At 58.6% G+C, this 13,379-nt stretch overlaps 1 protein-coding gene across 2 annotated transcripts; it reads left to right on the top strand.

The window, feature by feature from the left end:
• The first annotated feature begins 7,197 nt into the window (after nt 1-7,197).
• On the top strand, nt 7,198-12,706 carry AQP3 (aquaporin 3 (Gill blood group)). Of its 2 annotated transcripts, XM_002708029.5 has the most exons (6): nt 7,201-7,380; nt 10,172-10,298; nt 10,601-10,738; nt 11,057-11,175; nt 11,370-11,587; nt 11,674-12,706. In XM_002708029.5, exons 1-6 carry the CDS (start codon nt 7,273-7,275, stop codon nt 11,840-11,842), a joined length of 879 nt encoding a protein of 292 aa, XP_002708075.1. In that variant the 5' UTR covers nt 7,201-7,272; the 3' UTR covers nt 11,843-12,706. The 2 variants fall into 2 exon arrangements, with proteins under 2 accessions (XP_017196316.2, XP_002708075.1); XM_017340827.3 differs by lacking the exon at nt 11,370-11,587 and having other exon boundaries at nt 7,198-7,380.
• The last annotated feature ends 673 nt before the right edge of the window (nt 12,707-13,379 follow it).

Genomic DNA, 13,379 nt, shown 5'->3' with positions numbered 1-13,379 from the left:
GAAAAATCTCTTCATCTAGTTCTGTCTCTCTACCTTTCAAATAATTAAAACTTTAAATTTCTGCTCCCAGGACATGGCTCTCTCTTCTCCCCCACCAGAAACCTCCAGGGGCCCAGGTTTGGAAGCCTGAAGAGGCCAAGGTCAGGCTTTGACTGCCGGGCAAGGGAGCACTGAGATGCAGCCCCTGTCCTGCTTGAGGACCAACAATTGCGGGGAAAATGCAGTCAGCCGTGACACCCACACCTTCCCCCAGGCTCCCTCCATGATGCCCCTGCCCCACTGGAGGCCTCAGACCCTCAGAAAGTCATCCCTGAAGCCTGACCCCTCCCCTGGGCCCTTCCTGCAACTCCTCTCCCCAGGGCAGGCGGCTGCTGGCTGCCCTGTAATTAGCAGGCGGCCTGGGCTGGGATGAGGGGAGAGGAAAGCTGGCTCATGCATACTCATCACCTTCCCAGCAGCCAGATGCAGAGCCTCGTTCTGCCACCTCTGCTACCCCTGCCTCTACCCTTAGAGCACAGGTTCCCCCGACAGCACCCGTCCTGCTGGCCCCGGGGCCCCACCTCAGCTTCAGCTTCTCACCAAGCTGCCCTCCTCACTCAGCCCTCTAAATCCCAAACTCACACCCTCCTCCCTTCAGCCCACCGTTCCCTGCAGCTGGCTGAGTTTCCTCCACCGCCCCCTCCCAGACCTCCTGACTTCAGCCGCTCTCTTGCCAACCTATCCCCCACTCGGCAGCCTTCCAAATGGCAAATGGAGACCACGGCACTCCCTGGCTTAGAAACTCCAGGGTTGCCTTTAGCCACTGCCTGTAGCTGGGGCGGCGGGGGAGGTCTGTGGTCCTGCTCAGAACCTGCCGTGGGTGGGTAATGAGGAGGTGAGGCCAGGCTCTGCCCCCTCGGCTTCCCTCTCCCCACCTCCAGCTACCGTCGTCCCTGGGAGAGCTTCTGCAGAGCCCTGGAGCCTGAGTATCTCTGCCCCCTGGATGAGATCCAGGCCCTTGTTATAGAACCCAAGGCCTTTCCCATACTCCCCAGCTCCTTGTCCAACCCCTCTGCTGCAATCTTCACGACCGGGCAGGCAATTCGGCAGTCTCTCACCTGGAAAATCCTGCACAAAATCTCTAGCCAAATGTTCCCTCCTCCAGGAAGCCCTTTGATTGCCAGCCCAGAAGATGTTCCAGGTTCTCTTGGCTGCAGGGGCCAGGCTAAGGCTCAGGAAGCTGATGAGCTTGCCTGTTCTTCCCAGCTCCTGGTCCGTCCTGACCCCTAACCCTCGGAAGTAAACATGGCCTGGTTCCGGAAGCCTTCCTGGCAGTGAGGATAGAGGTGGGAGCCCAGCAAGCCCAAGGGCTCCAGGGATCTGGTTCCTGAGATATGAGCCAGAGCCCTGTGGACAACCTGGGCCAGTTCACAGCGTCGGCCTGGTCTGTGTCAGCTCCGTGTCACTGACTTCCCTCCCCCGCACCAAGGCTGACATGGGACCACCCCACTGGCCAGCAGTTCATCTCCAGACCCCTCAACAGATTCCTCTCTCATATCTCAGATTCTTATTTTTTTTTAAAAGGTTTATTCATTAATTTGAAAGAGTTACACACAGAGAGAAAGAGAGGCAGAGAGCGAGAGAGAGAGAGAGGTCTTCCATCCGCTGGTTCACTCCCCGATTGGCCACAATGGCCGGAGCTGCGCCAATCCAGAGCCAAGAGCCAGGAGTTTCTTCCAGGTCTCCCATGCAGGTACAGGAGCCCAGATATTTGAATCATCTTCTACTGCTTCTCCAGGCCATAGCAAAGAGCTAGATCAGAAGTGGAGCAGCTGGGACTCAAACCGGCACCCATATGAGATGCCGGCACTGCAGGTGGTGGCGCTACCTGCTACGCCACAGCACTGGCCCCTCAGGCTCTTATAAACACCAGGGCCAGACTCACAGCCAAGCTCAGATGGGCACACAAGGACGTGCACACCGACTACGTGGGCACACAGCAGGGCATACTTGGGCCAGGCCACACAGTGACACGTGCGCAGGCACCATCCACGTAGGAAATGTGGCATGGACTCAGGAGGCAGCTTTAGCGTGAACCCAGCCTGCCTGTGGACTGCAGAAGCCTCCCAAACCTGAAGCATCCACAATCTTGCTTGATTTTTACACAGGCCCTGGAGGTGGGAGGCCTCCTCCCACTGAAACCTCCAGGTGGCTGAGACTGGGGGCGGGGTGCAGTGGAGGAGCTGTTGGGTTCACATGGCTGCTCAATGGGGCCGGGCCAGACCTAGGGCTCAGATTCATGGTCTGCAAGAGGGTTCTGCCCCCATGGGGGGCGTCTGATCCCTCCTCTGCCTCCTCCCCGGGATCCCCTGCTGTCAGAACCCCTCAAGGCTACTGAGGCAGTTCAGCAAGAGCAGGCGAGAAGCCAGGGTCCGAGGATACAGGGCAAGAGGTCAATTTTCTCAAGGTCCAGCTGACATCCGGCCAGAGGTGCCCAAGGAGGGGCTGGCACTGGTGAACCCTGCGTCCTCTGGCCTGCCTGGAAACAGGGGATCACTCTGCAGCTGCAGGAGGAGGAGCTGCCCGCCCGCCCCCCAGTCTGGGGACACTCATAATCCGGTGATTCACCTCTGCTCTCCACTCCCCATTCCTGTCCGGAGCTGGCCCCAGCCCTCAAAGTCCAGAAGCAGGACAAGTGTCTGACAGTGGCCTCGGAGTGGGGGTGGGGGCCTTGATGGGTTTCTGTGCGCTGCTTCCTGATGCCCCTGTGCGTCACCCCATGGCTCTCTTTGGTCTCTCTCTCTCTCTCTCTCTCGTTTTTAAAAAAATGTATCATTTATTTTAATTTTACTTGAATGGCAGAGATACAGAGGAAGAAATCTCTCCATCGGTTGCCTCCCCAAAATCTTATAACAGCCAGAGTGGGCTAGGCAAAAAGCCAGGAGCCTGGGTTCCATCTGGGTCTCCCATGTGGGTGGCAGGGACCCAGTACTACTTGGACCATCAGGCAGTGCCTTCCAGAGTGCACATTAATAGGAGACTTGATCAGAAGAGAGTCGGGGCTGGTGCTGTGTCGTAGCGGGTAATATGCTGCCTGCAGAACTAGCATCCCATATGGGCGCAGGTTCGAGTCCCGGCTGCTCCACTTCTGATCCAGCTCTCTTCTATGGCCTGGGAAAGCAGTGGAAGATGGCCCAAGTTCTCAGGGAAGACCCAGAAGAAGCTCCTGGGTCCTGGCTCTGGACCGGTGCAGCTCTGGCCATTGTGGCCAATTTGGGTAGTAAAGCAGCAGATGGAACTCTCTCTCTCTCTGCGTAACTCAGACTTTCAAGTAAGTAAATAAATTTAAAAAAAAAGAAAAAAAAGGAAGCCAAAGCTTGAACCTGACATGGGATGTGGGTGCCTCAAGTTGGGTATTTTTTTTTTCCACAGGCAGAGTTAGACAGTGAGAGAGAGAGAGAGAGAGAGAGAGAGAAAGGTCTTCCTTCCATTGGTTCACCCCCCAAATGGTCACCACGGCCAGCGCACTGTGCTGATCCGAATCTGGGAGCCAGGTACTTCTTCCTGGTCTCCCATGCGGGTGCAGGGCCCAAGGATTTGGGCCATCCTCCACTGCCTTCCTGGGCCACAGCAACCGGGACAGAACCCGGCGCCCCAACCAGGACTAGAACCCGGGGTGCCGGCGCCGTCGGCAGAGGATTAGCCTAGTGAGCCGCGGCGCCGGCCATCAAATGGGGTCTTGACCGCTGTGTGGGATGTCTGCCCCTCCCTGGCCTCTCTGCCTTCTTCACCCGGCTGGAATTCCAGCTCAACACTCAGCAGCTGAGTCACTTAAGCAGGTGACTTCTCTCCAGACCTCAGTTTGGTCATCTGCAAAATGGGGAAAATATATCCACTTCTGGGGCTTGTTTGGCAATGCAGGAGGAAGTGCTTTCTAAACTTGAAACAGGTCTGCCTGTTTCGATCTGCCCTGCCCCTCCCCCACTCCAGTGCTCTGGAGGAGGTTAGGGGACCTGGAGGGCACTGGTAGTGACATCTACATCTCTACTCTCACCTCTGACTCACAGATAACAAGGTCCCTGGCTCCTTCTTCACTGGACCAGGCTGCTCCCATTCAGGCAGAAAGAGTTTGGGGGCAGGAAATGAAGGGCGTGCCTCCCCCACACCTTAAAGGGCCCCAGCCAGCCCCCTCTGGCCCAGCAGGTTGGGACTTGCGTCTTTAGTCCTTCCCTCTCCCGGGAACCCACTCCTCCAGCTCTGACCTTCCGGGAGTCACAGCCTCCCACGGTGGGTGGGCTGTCCAGCCCCTTCTCTGGCTCAGTCCTCCCACCCAGGTGAGACATAGACCTTGCTCAAGATGCCCTGGGAGGAGGCAGGATCTCCTCAGCTGCCTCCTCCCACAGTGTCCAGGAGGGCTGGCTCCCAGCCGGCACTCAGCTCCGGCTTCCCTTCCTAAAGCACCAGGGGGAGCCTGGAGCACTCTGGGTCTGTGTGACTCAGAGGCTCCCACCTCACCAAGCTCAGCCCCCTTGTCTGGGAAGCCCTGCTCTCGACTGCCTTCTGCTGCAGGGGGCGCTGATGACATCAACCGCAACAGTAAGGTGAGAGTCCAGCCCGGCTTCTGCCCCCTTAACACTGGAGCCAGCCTGGTGCATCCTGGGGGGATCCAAGGCTTAAAGGGCCCTTGAAGGGCACTGCATCCTTTTCCTCCTCCAGGCAGCACCGTCTCGCATCCACCAAGGAGCAATGAAGACCTACATCATTAGCTCTAACCTCACCATTCCTTGTGCACGTGTGTGTACCTGTGAACACGTGCGCAAGCTCAGGTGGAAAGGAAGGAGTCTGGTGGGAGCGGATGGAGTGCATGGAATATGTGGTCCTCAAGAGATCCAGGCCTTGGTCCATCTGCTGAGCCGTGGGCATTCGCAGAGGCTGCATGAACTGGAGTCAGAAAAGATGTCCTATAGTGAGCCGTGGCCCTAAGATTCTACACAGGCACATACACACATGGGCATGTGGACAGCACATGTGGCAATAAATGCAAACCCACAGCATGTATGGAACCTGTGCCTCCTGGCGCAGCCCTGGTGAGCACCTACGCGAGCTGAGAATGAACACATGTATGTACAGGGCCCTGTGTGCACCTGCTGGCAGCGGAGCGGCCCATGTTTTTCTCCCTTGCTCTCAAACTCGCTGCCAGCAGGCCCAGGGTGGGGCTGGGTAAGGATACAGTGCTGTGGGCTGGGGCTCCGGCTTTCTTTCAGTGGTGGGGAGCCCCTTACCACTTCCGGCTCTGTGCTGCCCTTTGCAGCCCTGGTGATGCTGGGAGGAGCTCAGCACACCAGAGGGTGGGGAGAGAGGGCAGCATGGCAGGGGTGTTCCCCCACTCCCACAGCCTGTGGTCTGGGCTCTGGCACCAGGAGTCTGGAGCTCTGTCTTAGTCACAGGTTGGCAATGGGGCCAGGGGGCAGGCACTCGGTGATGGCTTCCTGATTCACCATGGGGCCTCTCAGCCCCTGGGAGCCCGGCAGAAGCGGGAGCGGTGCCTCTGCGGGCCAAGCAGGGGCTGTGAGAGCCCTGGTGTGTGAATTCTGTATGTGTGCACCTGTGGTCAGGCTCCCACGTGAGTGGGATCCCCTGAGCCTGTGAGCAGAGTTCCGTGTCTGCAGGCGAGTGTATGACTGCAAGCTGGAGAATGTGTGTGTGCACAAGCATGTATATACACGCATGCGCCTGCACGTGCCTGAATTACCCCATGCCCATTGCTAACCCCCATCTCTTTGAGCTTGAGCCACCTCTGGGACCTGGGAGCTCTCATTTCTTTTTCTTTCTCTCTCTCTCTCTGTCTCTGTCTCTCTCTCGATTATTTACTTATTTGAGAGGCAGAGTTACAGACACAGAGAGGGAAAGACAGAGAAAGGTTTCCCATCCACTGGTTCACTCCCCAAACGGCCACAACGGCCAGAGCTGGGATGATCCAAAGCCAGGAACCAGGAACTTCTTCCAGGTCTCTCACGCAGGTGCAGGGACCCAAGCACTTGGGCCATCTTCCATTGCTCTCCCAGGCCATAGCAGAGAGCTGGATCAGAAGTGGAGCAGCCGAACTGGAACCAGTGCTCAGATGGGATGCCAGCACCGCAGGTGGCAGTTTTACTCACAATGCCACAGTGCTGGCCCCTGGAGCTCTCATTTATAATAACCATTCCTCCAGGGCCAAGTCCCCAAGGTCCTTAGCCTATCAGGATTAATTCCCTCCAGACAATGTGGAATTTTTTTACACTTGATCTTAGCCAAAAGGCCCAGAAGTGATGTGGATTTTTTAAATGCCTCCTGTTAATGCTGCCTGCCGTAGAGACTGGGGTCTATCCCCTGGGAGCACAGTGAGCAAAGCTTGCCCCCTGTCTTCCTAGAGATTGGGCTGACACTCTCACAGTTTGGCCAGCTTAATCTTTTAAAGGGACAGACTCTTCCTAGGGAGGGGATCACCCACAGCAGGAGAGCAGAGGGCTCAAAACAGTTGGAACTCTCCCTGCTGACTAGAAGCGGCCAACAGCTTACCAGGACAACTGCCGCTCAGCCTCTGGGGCCATGTGGAAGGTCCATGTGTCACGGGTTCACCACCCCAGCCATGGTCAACAGCCCACAGCCATAAGGAATGCCCAGCAAGTGTGATCAGGCACACAGGACTCACACCATGTGTGGACACAACCATGGGCAGAGCTGGCCAGGACATGAAAAGACCCTTGAACTCTGGCTGGAAGCCAGCAAGTGAGCTCCCTGTGTCCACCTGGGGTGCACGGCTTCCAGCCTCTTGATCCAGCAGAGCTGAGGCCAGTTCCTTTCCTTTCTGACAGGTCTTCCCTGCCCCCGGGGGTTGGGGGCGGGGGACACCACGGAGCTCACGTGAATGTTTTCTGAGGCCTCTTTTCCTGGAAGCGCCAATCTCCCCAGCCATGACCCCACCCGGCTTAACCCCCACCATTGGCGTTCAGGTCCCCCAGACCCTCACTCAGCCCCGTGACCCCTCTCTCCTGAGTTCCCTGCGAAGGCCACCCCACGCTCAAAAGCCGCTCGAGCCCCACGCCCCCCACCCTCCCCGCCAGCTCCCCCGGACTCGATGTGGGGTGGCCGCCCACTCCTCGGCCCGCGGCGGGGCTGAGAGGGCGGGACCGCCGGCGGGCGGGGCTGGGTGCCGCGCTGTTAAGTAGGGCGCCACCGCCGGGTGCTCGAGGCCACCGCTCCCTGCGCCCTCCGCTGCCGCCGCCCGCCGCCGCCGCCGCCGCCTGCCCCGCCATGGGTCGACAGAAGGAGCTGGTGTCCCGCTGCGGGGAGATGCTCCACATCCGCTACCGGCTGCTACGCCAGGCGCTGGCCGAGTGCCTGGGGACCCTCATCCTCGTGGTGAGTGGAGGGAGCCGGAGAGCCCTTCAATCTCCTGCCCCGCACTCTCTGTTCACCAGAGGGGCTGTGATTGTCAAGACAACCCTGACCCCCTGTCTAGCTAGCTCTGACCTCCAGGCTTAACCCCAAGGCTGACCCCCAAGCCCGCTTCCCCGTCCTGGTAGCTCTAAGCCCAGCTCTGACAGCGCTGCCTTGCCAGGATGACAGCTGGTATTCTCTGTGACAGGTCTGATCCTGTACCTTCACACCAGTGACTCGACCCACAGGCTGGGGCCACCAGTCCCCCAGCTTTCCGGAGCCCCATCCCTGGAAGGCAGTGGAGACAGAAGCAAATGGGTTCTATTAGATTATCTGGGACTCGGGTGTCTGGCCCCTAATGAATAATTAAGCCTGAGAAAGTCCAAAAGTTGCAGGGAAGCAAGGGCAGTTGGCCCTGGTGGGGGCAGGGGGTTCAGGCCACACAGGCTGCAGACAGCAAGTGGGGAATGAAGAAGGGAAGATCTGAGGACAGGAGGCCGTGGAAGGAAACAGCGCCTGGAAGACTGCCCCCGCCTCCCGCCCCGTGCCCGGTGACTCCCAGACCTGTGAGCTTCCAGACCTGGGTCCCTCCCCAGCCCTCCTCGCTGGCTCTATGGGCTACCTCCTTCCACTGCCTGGGGGACCGCTCAGGCTCAGTTACACCAGTTTTGCCTCCAGCTGTTCCTGGGTAACTGCGGGGAACACCCTGCTCTTGGTCTCAATTTCCTGTCCCAGTTACACTTTTGCTTTTCAGCGGCATACTGCGGGCTCACCTGTTTTCTTGTGGGTTATTTTGGGTTCCGTTGCCCGCGGCAGGGGCTGGGTTATTCTGTTCCTGCCCCTGCCCAGCCCTAGATAGTACAGAGCAGACGGTCCCTGTGGACTGGGGAGAATTTAGGGCTGGGGGAAGCCTGTGCCCAGTGTGGGTGGTGGGGGGAGGGGCAGACTCCACAGGAAGTGAAGGGCCAAGATTTCTCACTGGCTTCCAAGGAGAGAGCCGGCCTCTCCAAAGACTAGTGGCCCTGGCAGTCCACCCCACCCTCTCTGTCCCTTGTGCCAACAAGGGAGTTGGGGGCGGCGCTCCTGTGCTTCCTATCTGATGCGTGAGTGCAGCCACCTGTTTCAGCTGCCAGGACAAGAGAGGGCGTTCTCCGTGTTCACAGAGGGGCCTCCCCAGCCCTATCACCACCGCCTGCCTGGCAAAGGAGCAGTCAGCCTTCACGCTGAGCCCCAGGATCACTGGGCTTATCTCAGACCACAAAAAGGAGGGTGTTAAACATGTTTGTGGGAAAGGTGGCCAGGCTCCCTGAATGCCAGGCATCAGGTGTCAGCCTTGAGGGCTGCCCAAACAGAGGGTGGGGGCAGGCCGTGGACCCCTGAGTGGTAGGTGAGGGCCCACCTACATACCTCTGTGTGGGAGACACCTGGAGCTTCCAGTGGCACAATCAGGGTTGACTTTAGGGTGAGAGAAGCCCCTTTCTCTGAGATCCTTTGTGTGGCTGTGGGGGGAAGAAGGCTGGCCAAGATCACAGGGGTATGTGTTGGGGGTGGTGTTGGTAGGGGAAAAAGGGAGGAAGAGGAAGATTAGCCCCAAGGTGGTAGAACTGGCTCTGACAGCTCCTCCCTCCAAGGTCTCTGGCGACAGAGCCAGTTCTGGGCCTCAGGCAGGCAAGGAGCTGAGCCAGGGCCTGCCAAGCGGGCAGGGTGCCCCAGACCCTCATGCCAGGCTCCCACCACCCCCTGCTTCCACGTACTCCCAGTCTCTGATCTTTGCTCTCACCTGTGTGCCCACCTTTGCCCTGCATCCCCACCGTTGGCATCGCCACTATCTCTTGGTCTTTCTGAGGGGTGATAATCAACATGCTTGATAGCCCAGTACAACAGGCACTGACCTGCTGGAGGGTTCAGGGCCCTGGGCAGAGGTCCCGGAAGGGCTTGCTGCCGTGGCCTAACTGCCTGAGTTATGGGGAGATGGGAGAGGAGGCGGGACGAGGGCTGGAGAGGCTTGGTGGACACTTGGGGCTCAGGACAGCCGTGCTTTGATGCTGGTACAGAAGTAGCTGCACCTTCTGGCCAGGGGGCCAGCCAGCCAGAATGTTCTAGACTTGCAGAATGCTAGGGGCCTTAGTTTACTCTAACTCCGAACATTGCCATCCCTGGCAGGCAAGATCCAACTTCCCACTTCTGCTGCTTGACTGGCAGAGTGCTAGGAGCATCCGGGATCCCTGTCTGAGTAGGGAACCCAGAGCCCTGAGAGCAGAGAAGGCAGGCGGATGGAGGGTAGAGGTGCTGGGATGTGGGCAGGTTGGGCAGGGGCAGGTGCTGAGAGGGGGATGTGGGGAAGGCCCGGGGCCCTAGGGCCAGTCTCACCTGGCCTCCTGGGGCTCACTGGGCCTTCCCCGCCCCTATCACTTGAGCCCTTCTTTGGGGCAGCTGGGGGAGAAACTGTGCTATGATGGAAGCTGTTCCCCTGCCTCCATTTCTGCTGGGCTGCAGGAAAAACCAGGGAAGATGGTTCAGCCACCTTCTGGGCTCCTGGTCACAGAGCCTGCTTCCAGGCCCATGCAAGGGCCTTTTGTGTGAGGGTAGGGAGACAGTGCAGGTTGTGGGGAGGTGGGGGGTGCATCTCCCTCCTGCGGGCTGCAGGAGCCAGGTGGGAGTCCAGGCCCCCAGTCCTCGGGTCAGTGCCGGTAGAGGTTGCTGACTCCACCCTTCCCTCTGGAGAGAGAGCTGCTGGGCCTCACCCTCCCTCTTTGTTTGTTTCTGGACACAGATGTTCGGCTGTGGCTCCGTCGCCCAGGTCGTGCTCAGCCGGGGCACCCACGGAGGTTTCCTCACCATCAACCTGGCCTTTGGCTTTGCAGTCACCCTGGGCATCCTGGTCGCTGGCCAGGTCTCTGGTAAGGTCTTCACCCCACCCTCAGCCCTGGGGGGGGAGGCATCACCGTCGATTGCAGGTCCTAGCCACGGCCTCAGCTTGGAGCTCTTGGAAGAGGAGGATGGAGAAGGAATTTGACACTTAGACCTTCTACTCTTACCTTGAAATCAGAGATTAGCAGATTTGGCCTGTTGTATAGTCCGGCCGCCATTCTGTGTACAGGAAACCCTTCTCTGGACTCCTGCTTGCCCCTGTGTGGGAGTGGACTGCCCTCTGTGGCAGGGGCAGGCTGAGGCTAACAGCCCCCATCTCTCCTCTGCCCAGGGGCCCACCTGAACCCTGCCGTGACCTTTGCCATGTGCTTTCTGGCACGTGAGCCCTGGATCAAGCTGCCCATCTACACCTTGGCACAGACGCTCGGAGCCTTCTTGGGTGCTGGGATCGTTTTCGGGCTATATTATGGTAAGCGTTTCCCACCCTGCCCCCCTTCCTGCCAGCACCAGGCCTTTTTCCATGATAGACAGCTGGGGCCTGTCCAGGTGTCGGGCCCGTGACTCACTCATTCATGCACAGGCCCAGGGCAGGGGGCACAAGGCGAAAGAAACAAGTTGGGCAGCAACAGTTCTCAGCCCTCCACCCCACGCCACCCCTACCTCCAGAGGACATGGCAGTGATTAGATTCACCTGGGGACCCCTGGGAGGGTGCAGAGGGCCCAGCCAGCGAGAGGAGGCTGGGCTCAGGCCTCCACCCTCATACACTGTGGTCTAATCTGTCACCAGATGCAATCTTGAGCTTTGCCAACAATGAGTTTATAGTCTCGGGCCCCAATGGCACAGCAGGCATCTTTGCCACCTACCCCTCTGGACACCTGGACATGGTCAATGGCTTCTTCGACCAGGTATGAGCTAGGCCGGGCTGGGAGAGTGGGGCACAGGGAGAGGGAGCCCGGGAGCTGCCCTGCTCAGCAGGGGGGTGAGGGGAGGGGGACACCACGTCTGAACTTGGCAGCAGCTCCATGTAGACATTCTGGTGTCGCTGGAGGGCGGGAGGGTGGGAGGGGACTGCCCCAACCCTGCTCGCCCTGCCCCCCAGTTCATAGGCACAGCTTCCCTCATCGTGTGCGTGTTGGCCATTGTGGACCCTTACAACAACCCTGTCCCCCGCGGCCTGGAGGCCTTCACCGTGGGCCTGGTGGTCCTGGTCATTGGCACCTCTATGGGCTTCAACTCTGGCTACGCTGTCAACCCTGCCCGGGACTTCGGCCCCCGTCTTTTCACTGCCATCGCGGGCTGGGGCTCTGAGGTCTTCACGTGAGTACAGCCCCTCTCCTCTGCGCCGCCCCACCCTGCCCTGCCCTGCCTGCTGCCGCCCCTAACCACGTGTGTCTGTCCCCCAGGACTGGCCGGCACTGGTGGTGGGTGCCCATCGTCTCTCCCCTGCTGGGCTCCATCGCGGGCGTCTTCGTGTACCAGCTCATGATCGGCTGCCACCTGGAGCAGCCTCCTCCCTCCACCGAGTCGGAGAACGTGAAGCTGGCCCACGTGAAGCACAAGGAGCAGATCTGAGTGGGCCGTGCCCCGCCCCCTCCCTGGAGCATCCACTGACTATGCAGGGGCCACTCCCTGGGAGCCGCTGTCAGGAGCCCTCCCGGACTGCAAGGCTGCCTCTGTCCCCTCACCCCACTGGACAGTCCCTTTAGCAGTTCCCCGGCACCCTGCCCAAATAGGACCTTAACTTCGGTGGGACAGGGAGTAGGGCCAGTATGTCCTTTTTCTCTCCCTGCGGAGAGAATTAGCAGCAGGTATGAGTGTGTGTGTGTGTGTGTGCGCGCATGCGTGTGTATTCGCGCACCTGTGCACATGTGTGTGTGTGGTTTCCCAGGTATTCAGGGTAAGGGACCACAGGGAAAAGCTTTGCACTGTGTGGGGAGCCCAGAGGAGGGTGGGGGTGACAGGTGTGTCTGTGAGGGAGGTGGGAGCCGGAGCGCTTGTGTCTCAGGAGCTCCGTTTGGAGGGGGCTCCGGATATGTGTGTTTCTCTGTGTGTGTGCGTGTTTTGTGTGTGTGTGTGTGTGTGTGTGTGTGTCCTTTCTAAGTAGGGGCTTCTATAAACTTTGGGGAAGACAGCCCGGGAAGAGGGGCCACAGCTCAGCTCGGAGCTCTTACTGTACCTTGGTAGCAGTGGTATTTCTGTCCCAATGTAGGTATGAGGATGAAGTCCAGGTCATAAGTTTCATGTTTGCTTTTGTTTTTTGTGTTGTTGGTTTTTTTAAAATATATATATAGCAGATGTTACAGTCTGAGGGGTGGGGGTTGGGAGGCACTAATCTTCACTCCTTTAATCCTCCACTCAAGAATGTATTCTTTTGCCTTTTATATATATATATAAAGAACAATAAAATGAATGCCTAGCACTGCCTTTGGTGCAACTATCTGCTGGTCCTGCTCTTTTTCCAATAGCCAGGATGCCCAGCTGCGTGGGCAGGGGTCCCCCACACACCGAGAAGTCAGGGAGCCTCTTTACCAGTTCCCATCCTGAACACAGTGGTCCCAACTTGCCCCCAAACTTCTGTCCTCTGGGCATCCCCAGTGCAGTGAACAGCACCTTTTTTCCCAATCCCTGCACCCACACACGCCCCCAGAAATGCAAATCTGTGCCTTACCTAGGGGGAACTTTCTTGCGGGCAGAGCTGCCCAAAGGGGAGAAGAGCTGCCTGAGAGGTAGTGAGTTCCCTGTTGCTGGAGGAGACCAATCGAGTGGGGACTGCACTGTCCTCTACATCCCACAGCTGCCTGCCTCCATCATCTCCACCCAGATTTTGCCCACAACACAATCCCCACCTCTGGGCTGCCCCATCAGCCACATAGCAACCAGAGGGTTCTTTCTGAACCCCTGCCTCTCCACACCCATCAGGGACATCCAAGACCTCCCTCCTGCATTCAGCTCCTCCAGGACCTAGCTCCTGTCCCTGCTCCACAGCACTCCATCCAGCACCTTCAGAAGCTCTCTTCAAAGTCCCAGCCCAATCCCTTGCTCATTAAAACCCTGGTCTCTGCTGCTTCCTCCTCCAGGAAGACTTCCCTGCTCTTTTGTCTTTACCATC

Source organism: Oryctolagus cuniculus, chromosome 1, assembly GCF_964237555.1.
Source record: "Oryctolagus cuniculus chromosome 1, mOryCun1.1, whole genome shotgun sequence".
Lineage (NCBI taxonomy): Eukaryota > Metazoa > Chordata > Mammalia > Lagomorpha > Leporidae > Oryctolagus > Oryctolagus cuniculus.
The sequence above is the reverse complement of the archived record's forward strand: the minus strand, read 5'-3'. Positions and strand labels throughout refer to the sequence as shown.

What these genes read in the sequence shown, in the direction of transcription:
- AQP3 (XM_002708029.5), top strand. Translation starts at nt 7,273, where the DNA reads ATGGGTCGACAGAAGGAGCTGGTGTCCCGCTGCGGGGAGATGCTCCAC. An exon ending in GGTCGCTGGCCAGGTCTCTG is followed by an intron (nt 10,299 to 10,600) that starts GTAAGGTCTTCA and finishes TCCTCTGCCCAG; the next exon opens with GGGCCCACCTGAACCCTGCC. An exon ending in TGGGGCTCTGAGGTCTTCAC is followed by an intron (nt 11,588 to 11,673) that starts GTGAGTACAGCC and finishes TCTGTCCCCCAG; the next exon opens with GACTGGCCGGCACTGGTGGT.